The following is a 10,461-nucleotide window of genomic DNA, read 5'->3' as shown; positions in this document are numbered from 1 at the left end:
TCTGTTGATATAGAATTCACGCAATAATTGTTTGGGTAAATAATGATAAATAACGAAAAGTTATAATAAAGAAAAATATACCGATTTATTTGTTAGTTGAAATTTCAGTGCAAAAGGGGTCATGTTAAATGCACCTTAGTGCCAAATGAATATTAGTCACAATTGTTTGGCTTTGAATTTTACACAATGACTTTCTTTCATTTTACAACACCTTTAATGTTGTTCCATTTTAGAATCAAAGGCATAGCCAAGAAGCTCAATTATTACTTCCATTTTGACCATTTTCGACTAAAAAAAATGGTACAGCCAAAGAATCTAAAGATTTTCTTCCTTTTAACCATTTCAGATTCAAAGAATGGTACAGCGGAAGAAATTCAATTTGTTCTTCCTTATAACCATGTTCATCTTTACTCTTTTTGTAATTTCACACTACAACACCGTTCAGAGGATTCACCCACCTGTCAAACATCCAATAGGTGGAAAAGTGCAAACTCCAAAAGGAGAGAAAAACTTAACGAACAGAACGCCAATCCATGTACATCGGCCTGGACCAATGAGAATGGTTCAGGAAGTCGACTGTCAGCAAATCATTGAAGGTAACGAAGACTACATAGCGCATGCGTCTGAAATCATGAACAACACTATGTTTTCATTTCTAAACGACAGCCAAATTGAGAAAATTGCTCTAAACTGTGACAAGTTTTTGAATACCTTTGATTATAGTCGATTCATAGTGTCACAAATTGAACTTGATTTTCCCATTGCATATTCCATAATAACATACAAAGATGTTGTTCAGACTGAAAAACTTCTCAGGGCTATATACCGGCCTCACAATGTTTACTGCATACACGTGGACCGTAGTTCCAGTCCTTCATTGCATAACGCCATTAAAGCTATTTCAAAATGTCTGTCTAATGTTTTCGTTACATCGAAGCTGGAGGATGTCATCTACAAGGGTTATTCTCGACTGAAAGCAGACCTCAACTGTATGACTGATCTTTTGAACTATTCAGATGTAAAGTGGAAATATCTCATCAATTTACCTGCTCAAGAATATCCATTAAAAACTAATTCAGAAATTGTGAAAGTGTTACAGATATTAAACGGGACAAACAGCATTGAAAGCTATTATGACAAAGCATCACACTACCGAACCAACCAGACATACAAAGAGAATTACAAAACATCCAAGTTAGAACCCACGGGAAAAATCAAAGCTCCGGCCCCTCATAACGTAACAGTAGCCAAAGGGAGTGCATACGGTACATTTAGCAGAAGTTTTGTGGAGTTTGCCTTGAGGAATCCCAAAGCAAGGGACATCTTAAAATGGACAGAAGATACTTTTAGCCCAGATGAAACTTTCTGGGCCACTCTTGTTTTCAACAAAGAACTGGGTGCCCCAGGCATTCAATATTTGGGTAGGATGTGTTTAATTTACGTATTGCCATTGGGAATTAATATTATTATTTATTATTATCATTATGATAAATGCTGAAAATAAAGAACGTGAACTACTCATACCGCTATATTCTCACACAAACGTATGTGACTTTAATTACATGTATTAGTAAATAAATCAATCAGATGCAATGTCATAGCTTGTTTTTTGTTTCATATCAGCTTCAGGGGTTCCGAACCGGAAGTCATGGATAACTGTTGGTGTGATGTGGCAATCCAAGAGACCAACAAGGGAGGTCTGTCATGGGATGTACGTCCGAAATATATGTGTTTTCGGATTGGGAGACTTAAATAAAATAGTACAAGAAAAAACCCTTTTTATCAACAAATTTTATCACTATTATCAACCTTTTGCCTTGATGTGTATGGAAGAGTGGTATTTCAACAAGACGTTTACAACTGTACCTTTTGAAAATTATTTTTATAAAGGTTTAATAAAATTTTAATATTGTTAAAAGTATGTGATGCCCAAAGTTCAAATGTATTACATTTTTTAATATGATAGAAGAATATAAAGTACTGAATTATCTATAGAATTCATTCATCAAAAGTCGAATAAAATTTATCTGGAAACGAATAATCAAGACTTTTATTTTTCTATAATCAAAAACTTTTTTTAAAAAGTATGTAGATATGCAAAACAAAACATTACAACAATTTCCTCTAGATCTCTCAACAAAAACCTCGAGGGCTCTAGTATCAGTTCACACAGATACTTCTTCAAACCACTTACGTTATATCATAATGCATTTTTAAAAGAGTTTTTTTTGTGTTTCATAAAGGACTTAAAAAAGAATTTCCCTATTTTAACATAACATATTTGTTGATTGAAATGTTTGTTGGTACCTGAGATAGAAATTTGATTGTTACAAGAGCAGCTGGGGTAGAAGAGTTATTTTGTAAAGAAATAAAACTGTCCCAGTTCAAATTACTGATGCATTTCTGGAGGTGGTCTGATGATGACTTCTTAATGAAACGCCCATTTAGATCGTCACGCGAGCGATTCATGTTTTGCGTTTGCAACGATGTACATTTAAGTGGACAAGCCTTAGTTTAATGAGTCCTTTCTAAACTCTACTGTTCAATAGCATTGCACTATCTTTAAGTTCGTAAACAATGTTTCAACTTCCAAATCCCTCCTGCCCGGGTTCTACTCTTTCTTGACAGACTGGCGAAGACATGTTTAACTTTAAAAGTTCTTTTCCTTAATTTTTTTTCACAATCCAGTGTTGACAAACTGTTATAAAAAAAAACTCCATTAAATAGGTTTTTCTACTCTGAAGCTGTCCTTTTGAAAGAACAGTTTTCCTTCGTGCAGCATTCTTTTCCTTAATTAGATCGTCTTTTACAGCATTATTAAATGACCCATATGCATCTGATACTAGTACAGATGTTTATATTTTGTATTTCACTTAAATGGAGGATACATTCACATCTTATTTTTTCAAGTTCATTTTGCTTTGCTAAAGAACATGTCCTCTAATTTGTTTCTTTTTCTGGGTGTGTTGGGTTACATGGTCATTATTTTTAGTCTGATTATATTTCTTTCAGGGAAGTTCACAGATTACAATGCATATGGTTTCCTTTGCTCTCGCTATCACGCACATCGTAGCGTCGTTGTGGATTTTTGTAGTTTTTTATGTCCTGCCTTGAAGTTTGATTATATTGGATAATGGATTTTTGTAGTTTTTTATGTCCTGCCTTGAAGTTTGATTATAATGGATACCATTTATCTTTAGTGTGCAGCTTGACTTGTTATTCTGCTCTTTATCTTGTTTCATATCTATTACTTCAACATATTTTGAAACTTAACTATAGGACAAGCTCAAAATTATTTGTTAGTCAGTTTCTGTTTCTCTCTCTTCAGTTTGGTAAAGCTTTGCAAATACACCACCACGGCTACCTAGACAAATAGTAATCTTAGAATTCTCCGAGTCAGGACCAAGCCCTAACTTTGAAATACTCTTGATCCCCACTGTTGAGTGTTGTTTAGCAGCCCTCATTCAAAACAGCAAGGCTGATGGGAGTGGTCTTTTCATAAAACCTTAAATACCCATTTTTGAAAAAAATGAATAGAAATTGTTAAGACCTAATATGGGGGGGGGGGTCTCTTTATTTGTTTGACTCATCATTTTCAGGAAGAAATAATACGAGAGGATTAAATACAGTGTCTTTTTATCCAAATCAGTAATTTCATTCCATGCTAAAGTTCTTTGTAGAGTTTATGTTTTCAACTTTCGACAAATTAAGTGGGGGGGGGGGGGGGGGGTTACCCTCGTTTTCAAATTTTCACTTCATTGTCTCAGAATAATGTTCTCCAAACTTCATCAAACCAATTCTTCATGAAACACAGCCACCTATGATAATAAAATCACTGCCATACTCTTCAAATCAACCACCAGCTGCTCCCATATGTTAGAACATGCGCTTCGTTCATTGCAAATTAAATTACGAAATTTAAGAACAAAGCAGTACCCCTACAGTAAGGGTATATTACCTAAGAACATCTCAATTCTTTTATTAATCCATTTCGTTCTATTCACAAAGTTTGACAGCTAATTGCGCTCAGACAGACCGGCATGTGTTTATTTGAGATGAAATAACATGTATATTTGATGATGAATATATTGCACACAATGCATTTTTAAAGATTTTATTTTAAAAAGTATACATCACAGGCAAAAAGTAACAAGAACAATTAAACAGATAATGAATAAAAACACATTGTCTGAGGACGGAGTTAGGTACATGTATAATACAGGATCAAATATCACTTTAACAAACAAAAAAAAAATGTGATTATTAATATATTGCTCATCAACATTGCTTAGTGGTCAGGCACATTAAAATTTGTAATTTTTCCCGCAGTCGAATTTTTTTTTTTTAAATATACAGTATCTTCCAAAACTCATAACCAACACTATCGTCTAACGATGAGATATGAAGAAAAATTTTAAGTGGATTCAGATAATCTTTATGACTGGGATGTGCCCAAGTCATATGTAAAATACAATAATTTAGACCGAAACGAGTCTTTTATTAGGGTGAAAAGGATAGAGTGTGTCTGATACTTGAAATATTCAAGGTGGCAGGAATCTTACCCCCCTCCCCCCTAACTTTTCTTCCATCTTCTTCTGGATCCACTGCTTAATTAAGTAGAAGTAAACTAGTTGAGGATAACTTGGTGCAATTTTTTTCACAACTTTTTTTTAAAGTTTCTCTGATGAAACTTTATAGCTATAAAGGTAAAGTGATGACTCCAGCAGCATCTTCATACAACCCCCCAGCTGCTATCGCCCGTACCATGACGTACACCTTCAGCCCTGACCAGCTGGTGATAGCGGGTGGCAGGGCAAAGGTAATGCTGGTCTGTGTGGTCTCCTGCCATTGTATGATCTCTGCCCCACCCTGTACCTTACCCGCAGACACCTCAAAGAACAAGGGGTGAGGGGAGCTGAACATCCCGTCCCACGATACTGTGAACTCTTTCTTGTCTGCACTCCAAGTGATTGTCATCTTCTGGGTAGCTGCAAAGAAAGTTATTAGATTAATCAATTACAATAAATTAATTTAAAATATTTTATGTACAAATGAGTTTATGATAAGTGTTATAAAAATTTATCATTTTTTTTAAAATCCTAATAACTTTCTATTTCTAATGACATTTTTGAAAGCTTCCTGTCCATTGCATGATCAATTCTATTTAAATATTCTGTTACATGCTTTCTATGAGTATATGAAAATGATATAAATTGGATAAGAAGCAAGAAAAGAGCAAGCTCTTGTACAGAAGGTAACTTACCATGCTTGACAGGTTTCTCGGTGAACACTGTGATGTCTGATCTGACCTTGTCACTGACCAAAAGAAGGTCATTGATAGCCTGTGTGCTGACATTGATTGAACCCAAGGTCAAGGTTAAATTGTTCACACTTGTAAACAGGAAATCCTGACTATCGGGGAATGACATCTTCTCCGTGAGATCAAAGCTGCTGCCTTGCATCAAAACCTACACCAAATCAAGCTAACATGTTTAATTACATAGTTACAAATTAAACATGATATTAAATTATCCTCAACTTCAATTTCATTGAGTCAGTTAGATTCCCACTACTCTTGAACTGTATCAAAGACTTATTGAACTAATACTGTTTAAAATGAATCAAAATTGTTTGTCGTGGTGTTATAAAAGGGTTCTACTGTATACTGTATATAGATACTGTTCATGTAGAGGAAAGGAGAGAGAAAAAGAGACAAATTGCATGTGATGTAATAGAGAAGAGCATATACACATGCATTTTAATGGTAATAATTACAACAACTTGCAGTAAAGTATCAATACCGGTAACCTCTTCAATTGTAATGCATGAAGTACACTAAGAATTAATCAGCCAAACTACTTGATGTTCAACTTTATTTAAAATTTAAATGAAAAACCAAATTCATATTTTTTTTTACTAGATTTGATTTGGACTTTTTTCCAAGTTACAAATTTAGAATGTTTGGAACTATGCGACATAAAAAAAAAATTGAACTGTAGAAGCAGAAATATTCTGTGAGGATTTAATTTCGTTATTTTCGTTGGGAGTTTAAATCAATGAAACTAAATCCACAATGAAGTTTGAACCCCAATATTCTTAATTTTATACAGACTTGATACATGATGCATTTAAAGATTAAGATATGAAAAATTAAATCCCAACAAAATTTTATTTGGTTAAAAAAGAACAAAATTTTAACCCAAAGAATATAAATTATGTGATTCTTCAGAAGTGACAATATTATCCCTCTCCTTGCACAGTGAGAAGTACTGAATAAATACAGATGCATGTCTCCATGAATTGTTACCTTGTACTGTTGGATGCCGATGTGATCGCTGAATCCTGTCCACTTGAGTCGGATACGGTCAGTCACACTCTGGTAGTTAGTCTGGGCCTTGTACTCGGTCACTGATAGGGGCATGGACTCTACAACTGCATTAGTCACCACTGGGGCATCATGGGAGATCTTCACTCCATTGGAGGACATGGAACTCAGGAGTCCGGCATTGTTTTCACAGCGGAGTGTGGAGTAGATGGTCTTACCCTGCAGGACACTGTAATCAAAGTCTCTGAAGGCCAAGTAATCAGAGACTGGAACATTCTCAAAGGCCTGTATGTCCACTTGATTTGGTTGAGTGCCTGCAGTGAAGAATAACGTTTATTGGATGATGTTAAGTGAATAAAATGGGGCTGCATCATTGTAAAAATGTTCAATGGTGATCGAAAAAAAAAATTATGTTGTATGTACTCAGTGCTAATGTATCTAGTGCTATCAAATATTAAACATATTGAAAGATTTGGTTTATAACCATGCACTACAAAAGCTGTTTTTTACTGTAAAACATGAGCAATAAATCTACCAACCTAAGGCCCATTCACAGCGTGCCAGCCCAGATTCCGGGTCGCTGACCACCCAGTTCACAGCCACTTCACTGTCTGTCCATGCGTTCTGGTCTTCCTCTGTCAACATTTAAGTGTTTCATTCATTATATTGCAACAATCCAAACAGGGGGGATGGATGGAAAAAAGGTGGTTAGAGGAATAATTTTTTGTCAATTGAACTTCTGTACTTTTCTGCTATTAAATATTTTTTTTTGTTATATTCAGTAGTATATTCTCACTATATAACTCTATATAGACGAATAGTCAATAATTGTAATATTTGCTCGTCCGAAAAATATTGACCGGTCAATATTTTTTTGATATTGACTGGCTAGGAATAATATCTAGAGAACATTCCTTCTATTTCAAATAATCGCCTCTGATTTGTTGATTCATAAACGATGACGTAAATAACTCTTCGCAACTCCAAAACAAGGTGACGTCATAATAGACAGTCAGTCAAGGCAAATAAACAACGGACGCGCAATGCGACGGTTTGCTATCATAACGGATATAAGGAATTGCAAATTACTGTGAAGTAAAATCAGGTATAGCATCTGTATGTTAATTCTTACGGTCCGATTGATGCTGAGGATATTTTGGGAATGAACTTTGCACAAAATTGAATTCGTGAATTTTTCGTTAAGCTGAGAAAATTACGGTGATCTGTTTTCAATTAATTTCCTCAATTTTGGTTTGTTTCTTCATATAACAAAACAAATGTTGACTGTGTTTTCGAGCAACATTGATTATATTAGCCCCCTTGGGACGAAAATATTGCCCTCCGCTTCGCGTCGGGCAATATTTCGTCCCTCGGGGGCTAAGATAATCAATGTTGCCCTCAACCCCAGTCAATATTTGTATATTATAAAATTCCACAATTAAACAAAACTCTATCTCTTGTTAAGGCTGCCACTCTGATAAAGGGAAGTAACTCCCACTAGCATAAATTACGGAGTAGAAATGGCGACATCTGTTAATCTGTTTAGTCATGAAAGGTAGGCTGCAATTGCGTGCATTTAAAGTATAAAACTGATTAGTTTAAGGTAATCACTATCACTGGATCAAACTTTAATCTTATGGTATTTATGATCTACTCACGCCTAAGTCTCCCATCATACACTCCCACAAAATGGGGCGGAGTCAGGTCCACCAGGATCTTGCTGGAGTAGGCTATCCCCTGTAACCCCGCAGCATTGGTGGCCAGGGCGGTGACATAGATGAAGGAGTTGTGTACCAAGGTCACCTTGGAGTTGAAGGCAAAGTTGCTGAGACCCACGCTCTCAAAGCCCTGCAGCTGTGTCCCTCCCTGTGTGTAGCCTGTCACAGAAACCAGGCAAACATTCAGAAGTGTTAGCATTTAACTTAATTATACATCAATTACCGGTATTATTAAAATAAACATCTTTTTCATTATTATTCAATTAACCAGATCATTCTTAATGCTTAAGGTGGTATGGGACACCTCCATGATGTGATGTCCTTTTCAAATCATCTTAACTGTCATATGAATTTTAACAATATAGAAGAGCTGAAGCACCTTTAAGCTTCAAATATATCTATATAGCAATTACTTTATGTTCCCGGTAATCAGATAACAAAATTATCAGTGTTTTTAGACAAGACACAGATATTTACAATGTACACGACACTATGACTTACTGTACTGGCATTTACAGCATTATTATTAATGTGTGCAAAAAAGCCATACGCTATCTACAAAATTTTCTATATTTCAACTCAAAAGACCCAACACATTTAAAAGGAGACATTTTAGTTTTGGCGCTATGAATACAACTTTCATTTACACAAAGTCATGCATTGCCAAAAAGAATTACAGACCCTATTAATAAGAACTCTATAGTACTTGAAATAATGCTTTGATTATTAATCAGTAAATTCTAGCAAAGATTAAGCAACTTGAAACTTATTGCACATGAAAAAGTACATGTAACTTGTAACTCAAATATGGTTTGTGCAAATAAGGATAGGGTCTTCAAACTGACAATTCAAGATGTAAATGAATACATAGAAGACTTTTCTTTTTTAAAATAAAAGAACATTGATCTTTGATAGCTTTATAAAAAAAACAATGTATATATTGTGTATTATGCCATATTTTATTGCTTTTTTGGTTAATGATGCTTAATACCAAAATCAGAGTAGGTTAAGTCTTCGTAGAATTAAAAGTTTTACCTATTGCCCAGAAGTATTCTGTGATAGGACTGACATCCTCTACAAAGCTCCATGATCCGTGAATGGAGCCCCACTCGTGCAGGTACACCACATGAGCCTGTACGTATAATTCACTGCTCCCATTAACATCCCGCTGAACGTGTTCAAAAGTCACATGATCCAAAAATATTCCTGTCTTCTCATCCACACTCCCAAGGGTCAGTTCGGTGGTTGTACCCTGTGCGATGAAATAAAACGTATGTTTGTGCCAAGATATGATCTCCCGTGATTCTGATTTTCCATGTCCATCACCTCTATAAGCTTTGGTATATATGAAGAAAACATGACTCTTGTTCCCGAACTTGGCAAATCCTTCCTTGTTGGACTGGGTGGAACTGCTTATCAATAAATGGCTTGTGAAGAATACTAGTCTGTACAGACCCCCCTCTACCAAATTAGCCAGGGTCTGCGTCACACTTCCCCGGACAAACAGAAAGGACCTCCCGTCCCTAGCAAGGTTATTGATGGAGGTCACAACCGCTGCACAGCCGGATGAGGACAGAGTCCAGTTCACAGGGTGGTGATTCATCGTCTCATTACAGATGTCGGTGGTGTTGACAGCATCCATCATCACTTCATTGGGGGATGTCTCAAAAGATGGATTAAGTAGAAGGTTTGAGCTGTTGTGGAAGAGGTACTGGGGCTGGGGGGGACTGGTGTCTATGGCCACCCCGTCAGAAACCATCACAGGAGACTTGTAGCCAACGTTATCTAGGGCATACACTTTGTTGTAGTAGATTCTCCCTGTAAAATAGTATTGCTTTGGGAATGAAGGTGTATAATTACAATTATATATATATATATAATTTAGAGACTTTTTTAAGATATTATAATTAGGTAAACATACCATCAGTTAAAGCTTCGGAGAGGTTACCAGATACAGAGATATGGAGGCCAACAGCTTCCCAAGGTCGCACAGAGCACTCTGTCAGTTCCTGTTTACTGTCAACGCTGTTCGTATTTCCTACACACCAGTAGTACTGCTTTACTCCTGAACCAACATCAGAGAAGCCATGCCAGTGGGCACTCATTTGTATTGAAGAGTTCTGAAACTCCAGATCTTCAATCTCTGTTCCGTCATACACCATCCCAGTGCTAGGAGTGGAGGCATCCATTTTAAATCCGTCGGATGTTTCTGTGTGGTGAAGACCAGAATATCCATAGGCAACAATGTTGCTGTAGAAGGTCACTCCTTCGACCAGTGTTGCCCTGGTGATGTCAAAGGAAGTTGCAGAACCAGGCTGATCAAGTGTGCTGTCCCATACATCATGTCCTGATCAAACAGAAAACAGGTCAATCGGAAAACAGAAATCAGAAAAATACAACACAGAGTTAGAATTCTAG

General features: G+C 36.1%; 2 protein-coding genes across 2 annotated transcripts in view; one reads left to right on the top strand and one right to left on the bottom strand.

Moving 5' to 3' along the window:
* The first annotated feature begins 350 nt into the window (after nucleotides 1-350).
* LOC105347403 (N-acetyllactosaminide beta-1,6-N-acetylglucosaminyl-transferase) lies at nucleotides 351-2,139 on the top strand. Its single transcript, XM_034445773.2, has 2 exons — nucleotides 351-1,421; nucleotides 1,624-2,139. The coding sequence occupies exons 1-2, from the start codon at nucleotides 356-358 to the stop codon at nucleotides 1,905-1,907; spliced, it is 1,350 nt and encodes a 449-aa protein (XP_034301664.2). The 5' UTR covers nucleotides 351-355; the 3' UTR covers nucleotides 1,908-2,139.
* A 1,961-nt stretch (nucleotides 2,140-4,100) lies between these two features.
* The window catches only part of LOC105322112 (uncharacterized), a 41,181-nt gene continuing 34,820 nt past the window's right edge, over nucleotides 4,101-10,461 (bottom strand). The window contains exons 46-52 of the mRNA XM_066086211.1: nucleotides 9,965-10,390; nucleotides 9,079-9,861; nucleotides 7,984-8,202; nucleotides 6,865-6,960; nucleotides 6,308-6,639; nucleotides 5,264-5,468; nucleotides 4,101-4,988 (exon numbers count right to left, since the gene is read on the bottom strand). Of these exons, the coding sequence (XP_065942283.1) occupies nucleotides 4,699-4,988; nucleotides 5,264-5,468; nucleotides 6,308-6,639; nucleotides 6,865-6,960; nucleotides 7,984-8,202; nucleotides 9,079-9,861; nucleotides 9,965-10,390 (2,351 nt within the window). The 3' untranslated portion in view covers nucleotides 4,101-4,698. The remainder of the gene's footprint in view (nucleotides 4,989-5,263; nucleotides 5,469-6,307; nucleotides 6,640-6,864; nucleotides 6,961-7,983; nucleotides 8,203-9,078; nucleotides 9,862-9,964; nucleotides 10,391-10,461) is intronic.

This window comes from Magallana gigas, chromosome 5, assembly GCF_963853765.1.
Source record: "Magallana gigas chromosome 5, xbMagGiga1.1, whole genome shotgun sequence".
Classification (NCBI taxonomy): domain Eukaryota; kingdom Metazoa; phylum Mollusca; class Bivalvia; order Ostreida; family Ostreidae; genus Magallana; species Magallana gigas.
Note: the sequence above shows the minus strand (reverse complement) of the source record. Positions and strands in the feature narration are given on the sequence as shown.